Source organism: Athene noctua, chromosome 14 (genome assembly GCF_965140245.1).
Source record: "Athene noctua chromosome 14, bAthNoc1.hap1.1, whole genome shotgun sequence".
Lineage (NCBI taxonomy): Eukaryota > Metazoa > Chordata > Aves > Strigiformes > Strigidae > Athene > Athene noctua.
Window position 1 is genome coordinate 7407276 of NC_134050.1, and position 23216 is coordinate 7430491.

Consider the following 23216-nt stretch of genomic DNA (forward strand, 5'->3'; position numbering starts at 1 on the left):
CCCTGAGGAGAGGGACTTGGGCGTACTGGTGGGTGGAAAACTGACTGTGAGCCAGCAACATGTGCTCACAGCCCCGAAAGTCAATTCTGTCCTGGGCTGCATCCAGAGCAGTGTGGGCAGCAGATCGAGGGAGGGGATTCTCCCCCTCTACTCTGCTCTCATGAGAGACCCCCCTGCAGTGCTGTGTCCAGCTCTGGGGGCACCAACATAAAAAGGACACGGACCTGCTTGAGTGGGTGCAGAGGAGGCCACAGAGATGCTCAGGGGGCTGCAGCACCTCCCTTATGAGGACAGGCTGAGAGAGTTGGGGGGGTTCAGCCCGGAGAAGAGAAGGCTCCCTGGAGACCTTAGAGGAGCCTTCCAGGACTTAAAAGGGGCTACAGGAAAGATGGCGTGGGGGGACTCTTGATCAGGAACTGTAGGGATAGGATGAGGGGTAACAGTTTTAAACTGAACAAGGGCAGATTCAGGTTAGATCTAAGGAAGAAATTCTTTACTGTGAGGGTGGTGAGATGTTGGAATAAGTTGCCCAGAGAAGCTGTGGCTGCCCCCTCCCTGGAAGGGTTCAAGGCCAGGCTGGACGGGGCTTTGGGCAACCTGGGCTGGTGGAAGGTGTCCCTGCACATGGCAGGGGGGGTGGGACTAGATAATCTTTAAGGTCCCTTCCAGCCCACACCATTCTATGTATTAGATAACATAGATATCGGCTGCTGTTCTGCCAAGAATCACACTACCATAATTCATTTCATTTCTCACAGGTCAGACATTTAAGTTCATCTTTTTTTCCACCTTTCTCAGCTTTTACTGCTTATTTTTTTAATATGGTATAATGTAGACAACATAGTTTCTTCTTGCTCTTGGTCTGCCCAGACTGTGAGATTTAGAAGTTTTGCTTCTTAAATTCATACATTTTAATTAAAAGAGAAAGTGTAAAATACTAGACTTCCAGACATAATTAAACCTAATACACTGTTTCAGATCAGAAACTCTAATTAAGTTTCTCCTATTGCTAATAATCACCCAGTCAGCAAATACCACTGACGAATTCCTCCCCTCTCTTGCCTTTTTGCCCCTAAGGCATTGCTGCCCCAATACTTAATTGGAAATTAAACATTTTTCTCGCTGTACAAGCTGGCCACACTTGTACTCAGATTTAAAGTTCACAATTAGAGATGCTTATAACGTTGGAGAAGAAATAATCAGAGTATGAGCAAAATGTCTTTCTTGAAACATGTAAAATTGATATTCTGTGACCAATGTTTTGTGGCAAAGAACTCTGAAATGCAACTTTCCAACCAGAATATTCACAGGTTTCTTGCTTGGGAAGAGGAAACAGAAGGTGAAGAACCAAAGATGAAGATGCATAAGACAGACATAAGGGCTCATGCAGATAGGAAGATAAAGGTTCTAACACTAAAACAGATTGTAAAAATAAAGTGATCTTTTTAGTGGTGGCCCAGTAACAAAACCTAATAAAAATAATTGACCATATTTTACAAGTTTGCTGCCAGTCATTGAAGACTAGGCCTCCTGGAGTTTATAGCCCACGCCTTGCCAAGGGAATGACAGTTTTCCTTCTTACTGTCAGTGTTACATTGTGTATAAACTGAGTTGGGGACTTCTGCCTTTAGCACTGTCAATTTAGATTTCATTCACACTAGATCAACTAGCAAAGGAAAAAACTCCTTAAAATTATTGTCTATTTGGTCTGTGGTGATACACTGAATTTAAAATGGGAAGTGTTTGTCTTGATAAGTTCTAACCTAAAGGACACTAAAGGGGCATTTCTTCCTAACAGTTTAGTATTTAACTATTCATTTCATTTCAGAGCATGTATTTTTCAAAAATCGATAAACCAAATACTCTGAGGTATCCTTCTACCCAATCAGCTAAAAACAAAAGCTAATCCCCAGCATCACATGACAGCAAAAGAAATGCTCTCCTGGTCGCAAAGCAACATTTTACGTTGCCAGCTGGGCAACTACAAAGAAAAAAGTGACCTTAATATACTCTTTTACTCTAGCTAGTGGAAAATAAATGCACTGAAACAGTTAATACGCTTCATTCTGTGGGAGAACCTAAAGCCTTTGCTCTACAATTCCGTTAGCTGATTGTCCTGTGAACCAATATAAAGCACACCCTCAGGACAGCCCACAGGTCCTGCCCTTTCAGGAGAGGCTCCCGGGGAACCACGGCAGCAATCTGGAAGTCAGAAAGAAATGAAAGGGGAAAAAAAAAAATCAAAGATAACCTGAAATAACTCCAGGGCCTAGAGTCTGTCCACTGGCTGTGTCATTAAAATCAGAAAGGAAAATATAAAACAAGAAGGGAAGCAGACAACCGCATTATGCTGCTTCCTTGGATTACCCTTGTCTCTGTTTCTCACCAGTCCCCACGCTGCAGCGATGGCTGCAGGCAGTGACAGGCATTAGTAGCAGACTTGCTTCCATGCCCTTATTAACCGGTGTTCTAAGACACTGACAATAATGTGTACAAAATAATAGTCTCCATTTGTTCTATGTAAGAAGCATCGAACAGCCAGAGAAGTTGGAGCTCCCAGAGGGGAGGGGAGACAATTTTGACCTGACCAATCCAATTGACTCGATGAGCTCCGAGCGAAGTGTGGATGAGCTTTTGTATCTGTCTCACTGAGCTACTAAACTTGCACAATTCTCCCCCCCCCCCCCCCCCCCATTTATCGTCAGTGTTGATCACATTACACAAAAGCATATAGAGACCAAACAACTCAGCAGTACACAACAGCAGCAGAACCTGGATTTGAAGGGATCACATGAAAAAGATTGATGAAAGCAAAGACAGCCCATCCATATAGCCCACATTCAACAAGGCAGGTTTAGTATCACCCTCATCCGATCACCAGAATCCCTTATGGCTGGGCTTGATGATCGGAAGGGTGTTTTCCAACCTAAATGATTCTATCATTCTACAAACACCACCACCAAAGCTGGTATCAGTTTCAGAAAATTTGTCCTAACAAAGAAATTCCACTGAATATGTTATCAATATATCAAATCTATACAGCATAGCAAATGCCTCTGTCAAAAAAATAAGAAAACATTTAATAAATCATAGTTTTCCCTTGTCCCAAAATCCAAGTAGGTTGCTGTCACAATCACACAAAACTCAGTGCAACAACACTGCAGTATCGGGCTTTACATGCTTCTTAATAAATCATTTTGTGGTTTATTCTTATACCTGTAGACAAAGTGGAAAATATTCAAGTGATACAAGCTACAAAAGCTGCTCCATGTATTAAGAATTGATCATGGTATGTATTTAACTACACAAAATGTCAAAAGAAGTCAATTGTCTTTTTGATTTGTGGGTTATATAGTTCTCATTTCTTTTAAAGCAAATGACCAGCTCAACAAATTGCTACTGTTTTGCACTGAAATGTACTTGAATTTCCTACATTTAATCGAACGTTACAAATTCTGGCTTCTAACATACATTTTCGGAGAGGCAGACTTGCAATAAAACCATATTTTGGCAACACAGTAGTCACAACTCAAACATAACAAGAATATTGCAACCGTGTTGCACAAACGCTTCTTTCAGCGTTGTTTAAATGCACAACTACGTAGTGAGATTAATAAATACAACCTGCAACTCCCGAGGATTAGATTTGAACCTTCCAAACGTCTGCACTGATTTTGTGCTTGGAAAATGAAAAAAATCACATTAAGCTTTGTGTTGGTTCAAACTTACAGGATCTACGTGTCTTCACGTTGTTTTATACCCAGTATTCACTTCCCTGCATCCTTGAAATAACGCAATAAAAAGAAGAGATTTCATGTCAGCTAGCCGACATTGCAAGTGAAATGCAAATAACCCTGCTAGCAGAGATATTTTTATATGATCTATCACCAATATAATTATCATACATTCATGAGAAAGTCTCACCTGACTTACTGGAAGACTTTTCAAATTATTACAGTTTAATGAGAAATACCTAACATGACTGAATAAGGTTGATTATTTAACTGGGGACTTTCATGAAACGGTGAGTAGGCTGGGTTCAACAATAAAGCTGGTAATTATATTAGCATCTTCATTACATAAAAATAATAGCAGAAATATGACAGAAAATACTAAATTGACTTCAGATTGCTAAATAAAAAAAATTTTAAAAAAAAGGACCTTGCAAACTGCTCCAGAGATACCCGAGGTAGCAGTGAGCCAGCAGCAATATACGACACTGGAGGCAGGGAAGCAGCCGCCGTACTTCACCGGGAGGGCCCTGCGGAGTTTACACACCCCAGCACAGAACCCACGCGTGGGGACTCCTGCACCCAGGGCCCTTGGAGTGCTCGGGCCATCACGGCACAATCGGCGCTGCCCACGCTCCACTGCATCAGGTGGAGATGCCCTCAAGTCTTCTCCCTTGGCTAAGTGTAAGTGGAATTCAAATATCATCGCATGGAAGTTTCTACTTTTCTCCTTTCTAGTAAGACGGCTTACTTTCCTGACATTTCCACACCTACAGCCATTTATCACTGCACATGCTAAAAAGGCCGCGTTAAAGCCTCTGAATGTGTGTTCAACAGTCCTCATGAACAAATGTCACCGTCCACATAAACGTGAATAACTGCCTGAATAGGCACCAACTCCAGCATCCTCCATCTACTGCACATTTTAAAAAATACTGTGCTACCAGCTGTAAGGTTAAAATCATTTCCCTTAAATTAGCAGTATTTTTAGCCCTGTACAGCAGAATCAGTCTGTGAATGAGACAAGTGCGTAACTGGCTCACCTAAGTGGAGATAAACTTTGCTTTTGCAGTACACTGAAGTCACCGATATGAGACACAGGAACGCAGCCTACGACACCTCAAAGCAATCAGTCCTGCGGAGTATTTCAGCACTGCACTATGCTACAAATAAACTGTGGTAAGTGTCAGAAGAGTGCCTGTACTCTTTAAATGGCCTGAACAAATCCTTAATGAAGATGCTTTTTCTCATGATACCTGCACAATTTCATGAGAAGCAACAGCTTAAGCTCTTGCAGCAGTTTGAAATATGATCTGCCAAATGTAATTTTCGAGGCAAGAACAGACTATCTGTCCTCTTATATATTACCTCATTAACATGTGCCTAGCTTGCCTACCCAGAACAGATGGGAGCCTGACTGGACCGGTCTGGTATCGCCTAGGAGACAGTTTACAAGGTTTATCAGGGTCACAGTGTCAGAAAGAACATTAAGGTTTAAATAACAATTAAACAACTATATTCAGACGCAAATACACTATGCCAGGTTTGCTAACATTAAGCTCAGTCACATTCTACAGCCCAATTTATTTGCACTGAAGGCGAGCATATTTCTCACTGACTGCTGGAACACAGCCGTATAAAAGATTTTGAAGCCTATACAAAAATCACAGTTCAGAGCTTAGAAACACATCATAAAAGTACCTGAAATTATATTTCAAGATGTATATCATACTTCTGTTTAACGCGCAATCTTTAGTTTTAAGTACTCAGCACAAAAAAACCCCACTGCTTACAAATTTCTAACATCTACCTTTATCAGTGACGGTTAATTACACTTGTTTTCATGCAACTGATTTCATGCATTAGGTATAATTTACTGTACTGCTAGGTGTAACTCTCCCCAGCAGACATCCAGACCAATAGGAACAGTAATACAAGTAACACGTAAAGGCAAAACACATCGGGAAGGATCCAAAATAGCAGTCACATGCCTCAAATGCAATGTGGACAGAGTTTAGATAACTACATCTAAAAATGCCATTCAGCACTCTTCCTCAGTTCATCTCTCCAGCCTACCCATCGAGCCCCATTAGAGATGTGTTTTGCACAAAAATCCTGAGACAATGCATAAACCTTTGGCACAGAATGAGGTGCTGTCAGCTGGAATAGGCAGAAAACAAGCTGCCTCCATCTGTGTGGACTCCCAACCCCACTATCCTCATGCCCAAGTGCCCCAAGAGCCTGCCAGGGGGTCCTACAGAAAGTACTGAGTTCCACAAAGAGCCTCCTGCCTGAAGTCACACAGGTCCATGCAAATCAAGGCAAGGGGTACCCATCCTCACCGATCCCTTGTGTAATATTTTGCTGCTGAAGCACTTGTCCAGGGATTGGGGAAGTGTGAGGGTTAACTCCCCCTCACTCTAAAAGAAATGAAACCCTGAGCTCTGATGCTTTCCCAAAAATAGCACTGTGGTAAGGGAGGCAAGAGAGATTTCCCGTCTTTACCCTTCTCATCCCACAACTGAACTCATGGGAAACATGGGAGCAGAAAAGCAAGCGCTAGGATGCATAACTCCCTGTGTTAGTAGTTACAGCAAGCAGCCATAACCATAAGATGAGAAGTATATTGCCCGTCCTCTGCTCCAGCTGCGTGCAGGTGTTTTTTTGTTTCTCTTTCACCAGATGAACATTCAACACAACTGGTACAGATACTCAGTGGATCAAACCTTAACATCTGAGCTATTTCTGAATTCCAGTGCTTATACAGCAGTAAAAGAATAAATAAATAATGGAGCACTCAAAATCACTTGGCAATAACCATTAGCAACCACTTACAGATTCCCACTCATTTTTATTTTGGCTCCGACTACTTCTCTGTGACGTCACTGAAAATTAGTTTCTAAATCTTCTTCTAAACCCACTCTATTTGCCAAGGATTCAAAGATAAGCGATAGGTGGATTTGGCTATTCAGTTATCCTTTCTTCAGATACGATTAATTCAACCTCCCCTCGATACCCACAGCAAAAGATAAATGCTTACCATCTGTGTTTATTCTAACCTGTGCAATAAAAACACAGCAAAGCATATTCAGCACGAAACTAAAAAACTAAGTGCCTAATTATGTAAGTAGTCTCATTGGAGTCAATCACTTACTTTTAGTTAGACACATACCTTGCTCAGTCAGGTCTAAAATTACCACATTAAGAATTTTCTCACTTGCCTCTCTCCGAAGGCTAAGGGAATACTGCGCTGTGCATGCAGGACTGATTTGATTACCTCAATCTTTTATTGGGAAATAACGTATGTCATGGCAATGTCAGATGACTATTGTTTCCTTTGTTCTGTTCAGAGGGAGGAAATAATAGGTGTCAGGAAAGCAGTACAACCATGTGTCTCAGTAATAAAAGTGGCATATTAATGAGCATCCGTAAACCATTATAATTAATGCAGGGGAATGGATATTGCCTACTTAAACTCTGCAAGTGTTCAAGTAGCTCCACACCCAACTGCCATTTTATTCCATCCCAGGGCTTCCCGCTCACAGCAGCTCCTTTGCAAAGCCATCAGACACTGTGAAATCATATGCTCAAGGGGATGGGCGGATACGTTTTAATAGTACAAGTGACAGTGGAGAACAGTTATCCAGTCTGTTCATCAGTGCCAGCAAATGGCATCCCATAATCTATGGGAGGCATATACGCATACCCTTGAGGCTACAACATAATTAACAGGCTACAGAAGAAGATGGATGTGTACAGAGATATGGATGTGTATTGCTTTTACTCTTTTAAACAACAAAGGTACATTTGTGAATTTTACATCATTTTAAAATTTCAGGCCCTGCTTGATGTGCCTGTGTAGCATGTAGCCTTCTAATAAACAGTCAGTTTTGAAGTTTAGCTTCAAGAATCCAGCCTGACAATTCCCATCTTCAGGCACACAACTGAAAAAAGAGAAAACTGCAAGCACCATCAAGGTGACACACTCAGATGCTTGAGTATTTATCGGCAGAATAACAACATAGGTCACGCAGCTCTTGCCCTTCAGGAATGCCTAAATAAAAACTCCTAATTTTTATGACATAGAAATCATTCATTTTTACTCTTGGATGACTGAATTTTAAATCACTCTGGAAAGTGGGACCCTTTCAATTCCCACCTCTACTTGGTTTAACTTTAACTTCTAATTCCCTCTGCATGTAACGTGTTCTAAGCTCTTTTAATACACATTCTTCTTGCAGTTCGTGTACTGAAGTCACCTAATAATTCATTTTGATGATACAATCTTCAAAGCACCATTTGGGGTTTTTTTAGTTGGTTGTGCAATACATTCATTTTCACTGCAACATTTCTTTCAGGTACCATTCGCAGTATACTGTTTAAACTTGCCATTAGTCTTGTACTTAGCATATGCTCACTTAGCATAGCCACATTTATTATTTTTATCGTTGAACACTTTAGATAAGAACTCTATACACACAGGGGTGCCTCAACTTTTCAGCATGTTGCAGAGGCTAAAACACCAGCACCACTGTGAAACAGTTGAACTGGAGAATCTTTCCAGATAAAAATATGCAAATTGTCCCATCAAACATCCTGCATAGCTTCCAGATTTGCCATTCCCAGCGCTCAACAAATAAATGCAACCTCCAAAACTGGTAAGCCAACAAATGTAACTCATGCAAACCAAACAATGCCTACATGAAGGGCAATCCAAGTTTTCCTTCCTACAGAATATTGTTTTCAGTAACGTGGTTAAGTAAACCACTTTTAATTAAGTTTTTCCTGTGCTGGATATCTACCAGAAGTTGCACTGTAGCAAAAAACCCCATCTATTTCTCAAAATAGGTAACAGGATTTATTTTTTATTTCTTAGAGTCTCCCCGTCCCTACTTTGACACAGAGATTTGAAGGACATGCCTTTGGCCATCTCAGTTTGTAAATGTTTAATCACACTCTCTTAATATTCTTCCAGCATTCATCCTATTTCACAACCGTGCATGAGCCAGACCAAGACAGAGGACAAAGCCACAGTGGAAAAGTGCAGCTGGGGAACAGAGGGAGTGGGAGGACACTGAGGACTGTAGGAGCTACAGAGGGAAAAGGCAACTGTAACACACTTGCCTGGGAACCTGGAACTGAAACCCTTTTCCCACATCCTCTTCCAATGGCAAGACCACAGAGAGAAATATCATCCTCCTCAAGTCATGGAAAAACATAAAGGAAAGTGAGCTACAGGCCCTTCCTGAAAACCTGGACAAATGCTTGAACAACTAAGCCACCACTCTACACTGACACCAGAGAGCTAATGTAAAGGCAGCTAAGGTACATTTTCACTCCATTGCAATCATTTGATAAGAACAATATAAATTGCTTTCTGAAGGACCTAGTAATATCCAAAATTCAGTACAGATCCTGGGACAGTAGGTAATAGTAATAGGGTCACACAATGAATGACAAAAATAACAAACACTGAATAGCTACTTTCAGGACTTCATCTCCTTCACTGATTGATGTGTCTATACTGTGCACTGAAAGAGCCTGAGGGACCAAAAAAAAAAAAAAAAACCCACACCACCTGTGATTTTATCAGTAAGAAATGTATTTCAGCAATGGATGCAAGCGACTTAAGATTGATTAGGTGACCTAAATTTTAAATATCCCCAGTGCTTGATTTTGGAGTCTGAATGTTTCTTCTGCTTTGATTCTTTAGCTATTTTAATAATATTTTAGGATAGTTTCTGTGGAGAAATCACAGCCCAGTGGTTTAGGAACAGATCTGTCAGTCTGAAAACAGAGTCTGAATCCTGGATCAGGTACTGACGTGCATTTCACTTTTGACAAATCACTTGATGTTTTTACCTTGGTTTACTGCAGTATGGGAAATTCAGAGGAACTGAAGGCTGAAAGTTTTCTGGCTGGAATCTGTTTCACTGCTATGGTAAAGAAAAGCCTCACAACCCCCTTTGCAAATCTCATAGACCCCTTTGTACAAATAAAAAAAAAAAAAAAATAAATGTTTAATATCCTTGCCGAAAAGGGATTGCTCAGATAATAATCTTGGCCAGAAGAACGTGAAAACGAATCAGTTAGGTCATTCCAGAGGGTCTACTAGCCCAGCATCCTCTGGCTGTAGCCCAGAATGAATATCGAGGGAAAGAACAGGGCAAGAATCTGGTGACACTTCCTAAGGATTTCCCATGACCTTCCTCAAACCAAATATTGTGCACCAACTGTTTGGGATTTTCTTCTTCCCATCTATCTAGTCTCCTCACCACCCTGTGACCAAGGGTTCTCCAGATTAATTATGTACTGTGTGAAAAAGTACTTCCTCCTGAATTGGGGTGACAGCACAGTAGTATGAATGTTGCCAAAAACAGTAACTACAATGCTCTTATTTTACATTTGGGCAAGATATTTCTATTCAGTTTTTAGTATTGTTTGGTTATGTTCTACAGGGAATAAAATTTCATGGTTTTGGCATCTGCTTGCCTTTTAACGTGCCTGTTCCATATACATTAATCCTGAAATGGTTGCACACTATAACTGATGTTTATGTGTAACTATTGTGCTCCTACTGCAGCACAGTCAAGCCCACGCTGCTGTAGGCTTTGTGTAGTGATATATTTCAAGATGCTCTTGCTGAACTGATTTTTCCCACCCACCATGAAAAAATAAGTACTTTGATCCAAATAATTGCATGGCAAGCTCCCAGGGCAGGCCAGGAGAGTCACAGATCTAAATACACTGGGTTTCACACATCATAAGGATTACAAGTTTAAAGCAGACAGTAGTGCAAACCAAATGACTGACCATGATGTCTATTGCTCCACTGCCAAAAAAGCGGTAGTGGATGCGTTCTTTGAATGAAGGGTATGTCTGAGGACTGAGTAATTTCTATTCAGATTTTAGATTTTAATGCTACAGGTAGAAAGAAAAAAGCACTACTTTAGGTAGCATGAACGAACCATTCTAGTAGCACTAGAAAGCTGCTTCTTGACTTCAGGAGGGTCTGGACTGGGGTCCTCAAGGGGTTCTGTGACAGAGACCTGGGAAGTGATACGCCTGCTGCGAACAGGAGGAGTTACTGATCGAGATGATCTTGAACAGTGTAGAAAATAAATATAACATATGGTGCAGACGTTAAATATAAAGTAAAATCTTCACATTTTTGCTTTTATTAACTACTCTTTTCAAAGAGAAAGCAATGAATATTGAAATAGTCCCATGCTCCTATACAACACAGTTTTACTGCCCAGGGGATTGTGGGGAACATATCTGTTATTTTGTCATCACCTTGTAATTCTTTTGTACACGCCACATAGGACCATGATCCTAGAGCAAACTGCTGACTCTAAACAAATGAATGTACACCAAAGCAATAGGAGACAATAAGCAACTGAGTCACCCTCATAAACATTCATGAGTAGGTCTGCTGAGCCCTTTGGACTTACACAAGCAGAAAAACCTGTCAGATTAAGCTTTAAAATATTTCACATAACTACAGCGCTTCCTCTCTTTTATACAGATGCAACAGTTGCTCTGGACTGAACCGCTTCTTCAGCAAGGAGAAACCAGTGCTACACTCTTTTAAAATTACCTATAAATTAAGAGCAGTGAGACAATCTGTGACAGCGAAGAGATCAGGATGTGGATTCTGACAACTTACACTAATCATGGTTTTTAAATTATCTATTTCCATAACTGACGTCCACTCTTAATCATCTTGAACAATGTCACACACGGAACAGGATCCAATCAGCAGGAAACCCTTTGAGAGGCTGTACAATTGGTCTGCACAGTGGTGGATACCTATAGCTTAGCTCTTAATACAAAAATAATTATGCCTGAATTTCAGCATCTTACACAACTATATCTAGGCGATGACATTTTAAGAGCAAGAAAAAGTTGTCATAAATCATCTTCATTTCATCAAAATTATTTTAAAACTTTACAGTCCAAAACCAAACCAAGAACAATATTAGAACTGAAGGAGCTTAAAAAGCATGTAGCAAATAATTTACAAAGGCAGTTTATATAACTCAGAATCCTAACACAAACACAGCAACTATAATGAACCTACCACACTTGGTAACTACCTAACCATAAATAAAAATGCAAAGATTCTTACACTAAAATTTCAAATTTTCATTTTTATTAATACAGTGGATTTAGGACTATAGAAAATGTAGGGAATTCGAACATACTCTCTTGATTCCGAGTCCAATGATCCTAGTTTTAGAATGAAAAAAAGCTATATGAATTCTAATTGCCCTGTTGCGTAACTATATATTTGTTTAAAAATTGTTAAATTAGTTACATTTAGAATGCTTCACCCACAGAGTGGGACTATGCCATGGCATTTTCCACATGTGTCAAGTGACATCAAAATGCATGTGAATGCACTTTGCTTTTGCAGTGATTTATTCACTACATATTAGATATAAATGAACTGCACAAAGCTCAGGACTATGAAGAAGGAAGATGAGAATCTCAGCATGAGTCAAAACTCCCTTATTCTTTCCTGAGAGTTGTGAACATTACACTAAAGCAGCAATTAAAGCCGTGATAAGGCATATGAACTATTCAAAGCCTTACAGCTACAGAAATCGAAGGCTATAAGGAAAGGCGCGTTCGTTCCTTTCCACTTCAGTCTTGCCCCACATATTATTCATAATGCACTCCAATGCTCCATAAGGGCTTTCAACTCCACCTCCAACAGACACACATACATGCAAAAAACATAAACCTAAGTGGCAGTTAGTCACCTTACAGTGATCTGATATGCTTTAATATCAAGATATCAGCACGTCTGACTGTCTCACATTGCTGGCATTTAAAGTTAATCTACCTTAGCATTGACAACTCAGCACAGAAATAACCAAAAGAGATGTTATTTCTTCTTCTTCTTCTTTAGCTCTTACTAAAAACACTCTGGAGTATTTTTCATAGTAGGTGAAATTTCCAAACAGGTGAAAATTTTTTTGTCTTTAGTCATCTATTTCCTACATCATACACTATACTACACACTGGAAGGTATACAATTTCTTCCATAGACAAGTCTTTCAGATTATTAAATATATTTCAGACAGGAATTACTTTAAAAAAATACCTGCTTGGAAACAAAGAGGAAAACTACAATGAAAGCAAGCTCTCAGACTGCCATCTGTTAAAACAACATGCTCATCCAATTACAGTTTGTGATTCAAACAGTGTCAAATAGGCCAGCTTACTGATTTACATCAAACAGAACCATTTTTCAAGCTTGTGACATATTCTGGTTGTCAGTAAGCATTCTGAGTGTATTATGAATAAAGGCTCTGTATGATTATTCCCATTACCTTTATAACAGATAAGTGTTTGAAATCTGGTTACTTTTCATATCAGGTTCCAAATAAGTTATTCACGAAGTGACCAGTAATTTCATCAGTGCACTCCCAAACGCACCTTGCAAAAATATATATGAAGAACCACAGTACAATAAGAAACTAATCTGGACTTCCAGATTACACCAGAACTGAGCCACTTAAAAATAATGGCTTTCATCTTTAAGACTCCACCATACACTGAGTTTTAATCCCTTAAGTGTCTCCTGTGAAATGCTGCAGAAGAATATAACAGGGGGAAAAAAAAAAAAAAATCATATGCTATACTCTGGCAGAAATAAACCATTCTACAGCCTGAATACTAATTAGAATAAACACTGTTTTGATTTTTATTTCACAATACCTGATGTGTTTCTCTGCCCAGACATCAGTCATATTGCACACATTTGCTTTAAGGTTTATGACTAACTAAATGCACCTCATTTAATCATTCTAATAAATCTACACCTCAGCAGAAACCACTGAGATATTAATAGCACACTAAATATACCTGTTAGACAGACTACACAACTAAAATATAGAAGTACAACGAAAAATATTTGCAGTTGTTTAAGTGCTAGACTTCTGTTCATCGCCTACTATGGAGATACATGAAAAAAAGATTAGCAAATACCTTGTCTGTGTTTCAGAAGAATTGCCCCTATTTACCATCCGAGTATTCAAGGCCACCTATGTTTTTCTGTTAATATATAAGGACTTCTATGGGTGGATTTTATACTTTGAAACATTTAGAGTAAAATACCACGAGCTAGGACAAGGTTTGTATACTACATCCAGGTCTCCTTGTACAATAAACAACTGATTGCAACAAAACTTTGATGGTGACTTGCACATCGTTCATGCTGAAAAGTCAGACCTATAGCCCCTACAAAATCTGGAGGGTGGGTTTCTGTTTGTTTATTCTAAGGCATTTGATTTTAGGAAACCTGCTGATGTCTCAATATACCTCGGCTGCTCCTTCAAATTCTGTCTGTGGTACAAGGAGCAAGCTCTATAATAAACTTGCGCTAAACCGTAGGACTGTACATCCCACAGCAACTGCTAAGGTAAAGTAGATGATGGAACACGAGGTCCTTTATGCTTTAACAAACGGCACACCCCACTTCAACAAGTCACTTCCACAGCATGTGGTGCAAAGCTGCCAAATGGAGCTGGAACTTACCAATACAAAAAATAAAGATATTTTCCCTGTACACATTTTCCAGCCACCCAGATTCAAGCCCTGCCAGGATTTCACACAGAAAGACTGCAACAATACCCAGACCAAGAGCCTCCATAGTCTAAATATGTTATTTATCTCGGTATTCAATATCCCTAAGTCTTCAGCTAGAGTCATGACAGGCAGTTTTACTCTTTTTATACACGACACAGTTTTACTCTCACTCGCACAACCCTGTCTACAGGTGACAGGTTATTCATAAACCTGGTTGTCCTTGGAAACAAAGACTTCTTTCGTCTAACCACTGCCCCTGAAATGGATTTAGTACAAGGTCCATCCTGACAGGCACTCTGCAAAGTGCCATGTTGCACCCACCACATCTTTTGGGGGGTTTTTGTTTGGTTGGGTTTGGTTTTAGCTAGAACATCAGTTGCTAAACCAATTTTTATCACCTTCCACTTCTACCTCAAGTTAATTGCCTTTATGCTCCACTATTAAATCCTAGCCTAAAGTTCAGTGAAATTGCTCCAGTTGTCCTTATTTCACCCTCACCTACGTATTCTGTAATTCATTTATATTCTGTAATCCATTTACAGAATTCATGTAAAAGGACATGGCATGAGTCTTCTGTTACCCACCTACAACTTCATCTATTTCCTGAATCACCTTTTGTTCTTCTGATTTTTTTCAGTTTCTCTCACAGAAAAGAGCAACTTAACAACTCTGTAGATTCCAATTCTCTCTATTCAAAGTCATACCTCTGTTTGATGCCTTTAATGCTGTAATTTCTCCCAGCAAAGATCTCCCTATTTTACTTCTCATTTTCTGAAGAAATCCTAAAATATAATCTGATTCTGAGTCCAGTATTCTGACAATTTACTAATGGCGATGGCACAGTATTGTCCTGCCTTATCATTTCAGCTCACCTCAGCCTCATTCTAATCTACTGCCAAAATTTTGGTGTCTTTCTGAGGTGATGAAGCCCACTTACAGGGAAATTGAGAGCATCCCTACAAAATAAGTCACATTTGTCTCTATTATATGGTCTTACTGTCTATATATTGGTAATTATGTATTTATAAGGATTTTCTTGTGTTCATCTCCTGTTTTTATGTCACTTAAACTACGGCAGCATCTATTGTAATGGAGAAGTGTGTTTGGTCTTGGTGTACACCCTTTTCTACCACCCTCCTTCCTGACAGTTTCCACACCTAGTTTGACACAATCCAGTCCTTAATTACATAGTTACTACATTTACAGTAAAGGAACTCTTTAGGCATTAAATTTTTTTTCTACTCCAGAAATGACAGTCTGATTATACAGATTTATTAAATATTTGCTTTCCTCTTCAACATTTGCTTTTTGTTTTTATTTCTAAATCCCCAATCATAATATTCATATCCAGATTACTTCGGTCCTTTTTATTTCTCAATTCTTTTCACAAAAAATGTAAACATCACGAATTCCTACCAGAGTAATTTCATTATATTTACCAGTAGCTCACCAATTTAATTTAACTACACATGTGTTTTCTAAAATACAAATAACAGTATTCTGGGATTTTTATAGACTGTCATAGTGTAAAGACTATCACAATGGTATCCAGCAAAGTCAAAAAAACCCATTACTCATTTTATTTTTTATAACATTGCTAAAATATTGCTGAAATAGATTGTGGAATCAGGCACAAAGCCAGCCCTTTTCTCTCTTCATAAAATTATTATTTTTCTATTTATGTGTTGCTGGACAACATTAATAAGATTTCTTACTGAACTAGAGATACGTTATTCCATTAGTAGCTGGAACAACTGTTTTGTGTATGCACACATCTATAACACGTGAACATTTATAAAGCACTTACAGATGACTCAAGGAGAGACAGGTTTATCACATCTTCAGACAGTGTTAATAATTACTAGACTGCAAACCCCCTTATATACTCTCCTGTTTTCTTTTCGATTTATGCTTCCCAATCAGAATATAAAAAGGCACTTTGTTTCCTCTATTTCCACGTACACCTACCTCCAAAAGGCAACTATAACTATATTCACACGTGCAAATCAAGGCACACTAAAAAAAAAATATATAACTAATATATATTTTACCCACAATTCAGATTTCAACACAATTTTGAGTGTAAAAACATTATTGCATTTCTCCAGTGCAATTTTACTACTTCAACATTACTAGATTAATAAATATGCAGTAGGAGTTTCACTTTGAGTTTTTGGCACAATGAAGCCAATATCCAGGTGGGCAAACAATGAAAACCAGTGTGAAAACACGGCTTTTATGAACTAATCCAAACATTCCCGTTTCAAAGAAATATGATTAAGGGATTCTCTTGTTGTATTACCTTCAGAAAAAAAGTATCAGTCCAACAGGCTGCTCAGGCAGACTTCTCTGAAACTATAGTTGTCTATGCTGCAATTTACATTGATTGTAATTAAAGACTGACAACACACCATAGTGAGTTTCTCCCCAGTATCACCTGCTGATCTTCAGTACAGACAGACCAAGGTTTATCTTGCCCATAACATTTTTGTGTTCCTTCTTAAATCCTTACAAATCATTTTTACAGTTTTCAATAGAGGGATGCTCTGGTGTGGATGGACAGTACCCAAATAAGGTCATATGGAAAAGCAATCAATGGCATATGCTAATTGAGCAGTTGACAGGCTAATCTTGGTGAGGAGCTTTAGCTTGAAACAGGAATGACATCAATCTTCATTCTGCCTTAAGAAATTGCTTGGCCAATTTATAACATTCTGGAAAATTAATATACAGCCTCTTGTGTCTCCAAGCTGTATAGAATATTTTATCCAGTACATTCCTCAATTTCAATAGTTGACATTTAAAAAAAAATATGAAAAGTTAGTTTTCTATTACTGTAATACTGTTTAGAAAGTCAGAAAGTAGGCAATCCCAGACAAGATAAAAAGTAGCTTTTTATGAGACAAATATAATCCATAAACACAAGTTACAACTCAATAGTACTTCATGACACAGCCCTCACTAAGCCAATTATTTAATATATTCTCTCTTCTCTTTACACAAGATATTTGCTTCTCTTTCATTACAGAAACAAAAAACCCACCCTAAATAAGTGGCCTACCACTTCACAGAAAGCCTGCCTGGCTATCGATATTTCTTATTTACATAACTGACAAATCTTCAAAATACACTTTTAAAGCTAAATATTAAAAAAAAAAAAACCAACAAACACAACTATTCTGATACGAGTAGTCAAATAACAACCATATGATGTTAGGAAAGAAAATTATCCTAATTTTAAAAGCATCTGATTAAATTTTAAAAGACAAAGGTGAGAGAGCACTCAGCATCCACAGTTTATAAAAAAAATGAACATCACTTAAAAGCTGAATGACACTAGCTCAAGTGACAGTAAATAAAAAATTCTTTCCTTCTAGCATACCAAAAAGTATTTCCTTCTTGCCAAGAAGATATGCACAAATCAATTCCCATCATCTCCATCATACTCCACTTGCCAGATGAGAAATCTTACAGTGAATCATTGACAGAATCCAGGCATCACAAGTTACCAAAACGTAGGTGACTGTCAGAAAATATTAATGGAGTCTGCCACTTCTATGGTGTTTCCAGCCTTACCTCGGCAGATGGTCCCATTCCCCACATAGCCAGGTTTGCAGGTGCAGCTATGTCCCCTGACAGTGTTAGTACAGATTGCATTCTCATCACAGTTATGCTGTCCGCTGCCACACTCATCATGCTCTACAAGGGGAAAAAAAAGAAAAGAAAAAAACATTATAAAAGAGACAGTGAGCTTTCCAGTGTGATGATGGGACATTTGAAAACCAAATGGAATAACAAGATTGCCACAATGGGTGAACGCTGGAGTTTGGTGTCGGAGTCAGCTACGGGTCTGCTTCAATTATGTACATGGTGACATTGGATTATTGAGGTTCAAAACCAGGAAAAAAAGAATCAGTGAGGAGGCAAAGTATGCCTATGACAAAAACCCATGGAGATTATGACAAAAACATCTGCTATGAAGAATAACCTTTACATGGCTGTTCATCACCAACAGTAATAAGCATAAATACAACGTAAGTGAACACAAGCGGGGCACTAACAGCACGCCCTTTAAATACACAGTTCAGTTGTCACAGCCACTTGCTCTAATCCATGCTGAGCTGACTCTTCATCTAATAGCATGTAATAACATTTTACATTTTTAGAGCACCATTCATACCATCAAACCCCAAAGAGGCTCCCAAATAAATGGGCCGTATTTTGCTTTCATCCAGCAACTCTAGCTGCTGCCACTGAGCCTAATTTGCTGCAGCTCCTGCACTTCACTCTCCTGCTACATTTTGTTCTAGTAAAGCATCAGTTCGAGGTGGTGAGCTCCCTGACCCTGAACTTTCTCACTTCTTCCTGCAATTACAAGGAGCTTCCCTCGTGCAGTAGGATTGCAAAAAGAAAGCCTGAATATTTTACACTTCTGCACTGGTGGATTTTGTTCAGTGGAACCAAGAGGATGCAATGAAATTTCTTAAAACTATACAAAGGACAGCATACATAATAGAAAAAAAATCAGAATCTAGACCCCCTCCTCGGTCTTCATGCAACTGCAATCATCAGGCTACTACCCACAGGGTACCTGAGAGGTACAAGGTATCCCTTTCTGGAACTAAGGATTTGCTTAAATATATCAATGAATAAGGGGTGTTCAAAGGACTGTGGACTAAATTTGGCCTTCTACAGACCACAGAGAGAGGCAATGCCACTAAAACATGAGCAGAATACTCATGTTAACAAACTCCGAATTAAGCCCTCTAGAAGAGCCTCTTCATTGAGAGCAACCGGATCCCAGGCCTTGCCAGGCCAAAGCTAGCCTCTGCAATGCCCTCACTTTACCATAGTATAGAATGAGAGCCGACTTCAAGATAACTCAAGACACACATAGATTTGAACGGTGGATTCCAAGGCAGTCTCCCACCCAAACAGTTCTGCAAAACTGTTGATAACAATTTGCGGGACACATATTCAACATACGCTTTCTATTTTTCAAACACATTTGACAGCAAAATGATATGGATTACAACCATTTTCTTTTAAAGAGCATCAAAGCGATACAGCACTTGCTCACTCTTTGCTCTTAGCAAGAAACTCACACGCACACGCATTCATTCAAATGTGCCTGGCTTTAGCTGATAAATTCAGGCTTACATTTATACTTGTTACTCTATGGTGGTCCCTAGCCCTACTTAGTAATTCACTTCAGCTCCTTGCCAATTTTCAGACACCTTACATATTCTGAATGCTAGGCTTCTTCAAGGGCTGCCTGGTTTCTCCTTGATCTTTTAAGAAATGGTACCACAGCCTGATTCTTGCCACCCTGGTCTCATGGTGCTCAGACACAAGGAGTATTGAGTTATTCTCCAAGGGAGTGCTTAGCAGGCAGCTGAAGTGGAATGCTGCTTTCTTGTAAAAGAGACACCCTCTCCATAATCTCTCCCTCCTCTTGCTACTTTTACCAGTTACTGTCATTAGCTTTCATGTGTTCGTATTCAAACTATAATGAGAATGCCTTTGTGATAGGCTCATGTACACACAAGAACATTCCTAACTCAAACAACTGCCAAAATTAGTTGATTACCTTCTCAGCACTTCAAGTACAAACAAAAGATTTCCCAGTGGTAACATATGTGTTTTGCCAAAATACACAAGAGATTATACTCGGCTATGTTGTTCTAGGACTTCGACAAATGTAAATCATTGTGTTTACCCCTCCTGCAGATGTACAGATGCTGGCAATATTGAAAGATTTAGCACTGACAAAGCTGCTTTCCCACAGACATACTTAAAACAGAGGTCCTTTTTTTTCTAAACTGGTATGATTTGAAGAGTTAGCAACAAAACTGACCATGGGAACCTGCCCTTCATGAGACGTCCTAGCACAAGGAGGACTAAAGGAACCTCATCTGCATTAGGAATCCCCAAGAATTCTTAGCAGCAACATGCCTGCAAAGATGGGAATTTTAAATGAAGTTTTCCCTGGTGTAGAGATGTCTATAGATAATGTTGCTACAGGCCTAATAAGAATGAGAAAGCATTGATTTTCTGTCAAGGTACAAAAATCTTTTAGTCCAGATGGAAAAATCCTTAAGATTCTGTCAGTAGTGAGTTATCTTGGGTTTTCTTCTCTCTCACAAGAGATCATCCTTTGGAGCACTTGGTGTTCACATTGGGAAGTGTGCATGGAAAGTTGGCTCATGTTTTGTTTAAACTAAAAGAGATTATGACTAATTTGCAAAAACCACTACTTTCTTACACATATCGCTTTCCAAAATCTCCCATTCAAGCACATCAGATGGAAACTGCTTTTGCATTAATGTTGTGGTAAATATTATCTGACTAGACAGCAATCAAAGACTGGAAAAGGAGGACACTGAAACAAGTGAAAGGACTCACAAACAGTATAGTATCATTCTAAAGCACCAAAGAAGGGAGAGCTGAGACAAAAATCTCAAAGTCATCTCTTATTTTGACAATTTCCCTTTCAACTGAAAATGAGAAACACAGGGGGACTCTAAAAGACAAAAGCAAAAGTAATTTTTACTTTTTTAATATATATGTATCTATATGTAGATATAAATAAATATACTGCCATGCTCAGGATGAAACCATTATTCTTAAGTTTGATTGAAGTCATCCATCTCTCTGTGGCTTCTATTTGTTATGTAATATACGCAAAAGGAGGTTAGGATCAAAGAAAAAAAGAACTGGCTGGCTTACCAAGGACAGCACACCAGGATGCAATTTCCTGACCCAGCACTCATTCCCCTGGATTATTAATATCCCTTTCAAGAAACAAGTACTATTTCAGAAAAACAGTTACAACAGCCCCATTCTTTGCTTACAGACAAGTTAGTTTATGAAATCTCTGTAAATTATCTTCAGCATTAGTATTTCTGTTACTCAGGAATCCTGCTTATTGCTGCCTCTATTCCATGCTTTGTCTGGGGTGAAGCCGAGAGATACAACTTTTTTACACCTCTGTTTCCCTCTATAAAATGAGGATTTTACAAGATTCTGATTTTTATTCTAGTATTTGTCATTCCTCTGAAATCCTCAAATACTAAAGATTTTACAGCAAATTAAAGAATAGCAATCTTCTACTGCAAAAAAAAAAAAAAAAAAAAAAAAGAAAAATTAAAAGTCAACTGCTGGTTTACCTTCCACTTAATTTACTTTTCCAGCAAGCAGAGATGAGGTATGAAAGGACAGATCATGTCTGAAGCTTCATCTCACCTGTCCCTGTTCCATAGCCACTAAGCTACAGCTAACGCCAGCGAACTGCACGTTTAATCCAAAAATTTTCCTTAGAGATAAAAACCTTCTAGAATTTCCAAAAGCTTTCATGAACTTTCCCAAAATCCTCAAGAGTATCTTATTTTCTGCGTTCACGCCTGAACTAAGTCAGCTTGTGGAGCAAAGACTATAAAGTTCGTTCTTTTCTCAGCCTTTATCTGAGGATGGCCAACCCCCTCCAAAAGCACTTGAAATCACCGGTAAGAAATTAGTCCTCCTTTTACAAAAACATATCTCTGCCACTTGTGTTACGTGACTCCGTGGAATCATGACATCTATCAACTGTGGCTGTCCTCTATTAAGCAGTGTTTCAGTTTTGAAGAACTAAGGTGTTTGAAACAAAATCTCTACAGAAAATTTCTGTTTGAAAAAGCTGTCACTGGAAAGCCAACCACGGTTAACTGCTTGCCTCAGGCAACTGAAATTGTATCAACTTGCACAAAGTCCATCCTGATAGCACTACAGGTATGGGGACACTGATGGTTTTTACGTGGGTAGCGTTACAACAGAGTGCATGCACAGTGGTTGAAGATAAGTAGTATGGTTATCTCTGCTATGTTCACAGGCAACCTAATAAAAATAAGTTTATCTTGATGATTAGAATACTCAGAAGCCGTCTGATAGAATTCGTTTCAATATTCCATAGCCTTACAGAAATAACAATTACATAAAAAGCATAGTTAATTCACCAGAAAATAGTTTCAAGTAGATGGTTAGTTGCACATCCTATTATAAGAAGCACCAATGCATCCTACAAATTGCAGAAAACCACCTTATACCAAAACACAGGCCGGCCTGTTAGCACGTTGATGTTATGGCACACATTGTATCTCCGTTTTTCTGAAACCCTAGAGAAGAGACTAGTTACAGTACAGTGGGAAAACACACACCTTTTCCTGTTGAAGCCTCAATAACACAAAATAAATGAGGAAGTGCTGAAATATGCACAATTGCCAAACTACCACAGAGAGAACTGTGACCAGACTACATCCCCCTGTACCAGCGTACACACTCAAGGCAGATGGAACCCAACCAAGCAAACACCACAGCAACATCTACAACATCAGCAGCCAACATATACTGTGTACATTTGTAAAAACCAACAGTTAAATAATACCTGAGGCAGCAGGAGACCAGGAACGTGACTAAACTGCACTCCTACCAACAGGATATTCACTACAAAAGGTCAAGCCTCTGCTAATAGCTGTATTAGCTACACCTTCAGCAACAGCAAAATAATCAATCGTGATGCATTTCAGCTATGAAGCCACTTGCTTAAATTTTAAACAGACCTTTAGCTCGCTTCAAGATAGGGGTATGTATTTAGGCTAATGAAGTCAAAGCATCTGCAGGTTGCAGCAGCTCCTGCACACCTCAAATGAGTAAGCACTGCAGCTGCTCCACCATGAATATGTAACCCTGCTGATGGCTGATCGCTTCAGTGTGAAGTATAACTAGGAATATTCAAACAAGGACAAAAAAGTCAGCAACCTTCAGGCATCCATATTTCTGTTCAGTCTTCCATATCCCCATTTTTCTAGCCCAATCTCACTGAGGAATCATATAACTACTTTTGTTCTG

At 39.0% G+C, this 23216-nt stretch overlaps 1 protein-coding gene across 2 annotated transcripts in view; it reads right to left on the bottom strand.

The window, feature by feature from the left end:
* NELL1 (neural EGFL like 1) overlaps nt 1-23216 on the bottom strand; it is a 296852-nt gene that overhangs the window by 97100 nt on the left and 176536 nt on the right. For both annotated transcript variants that reach the window (XM_074918430.1, XM_074918429.1), the window contains exon 14: nt 17907-18029. In XM_074918430.1, the coding sequence (XP_074774531.1) occupies nt 17907-18029 (123 nt within the window). The remainder of the gene's footprint in view (nt 1-17906; nt 18030-23216) is intronic.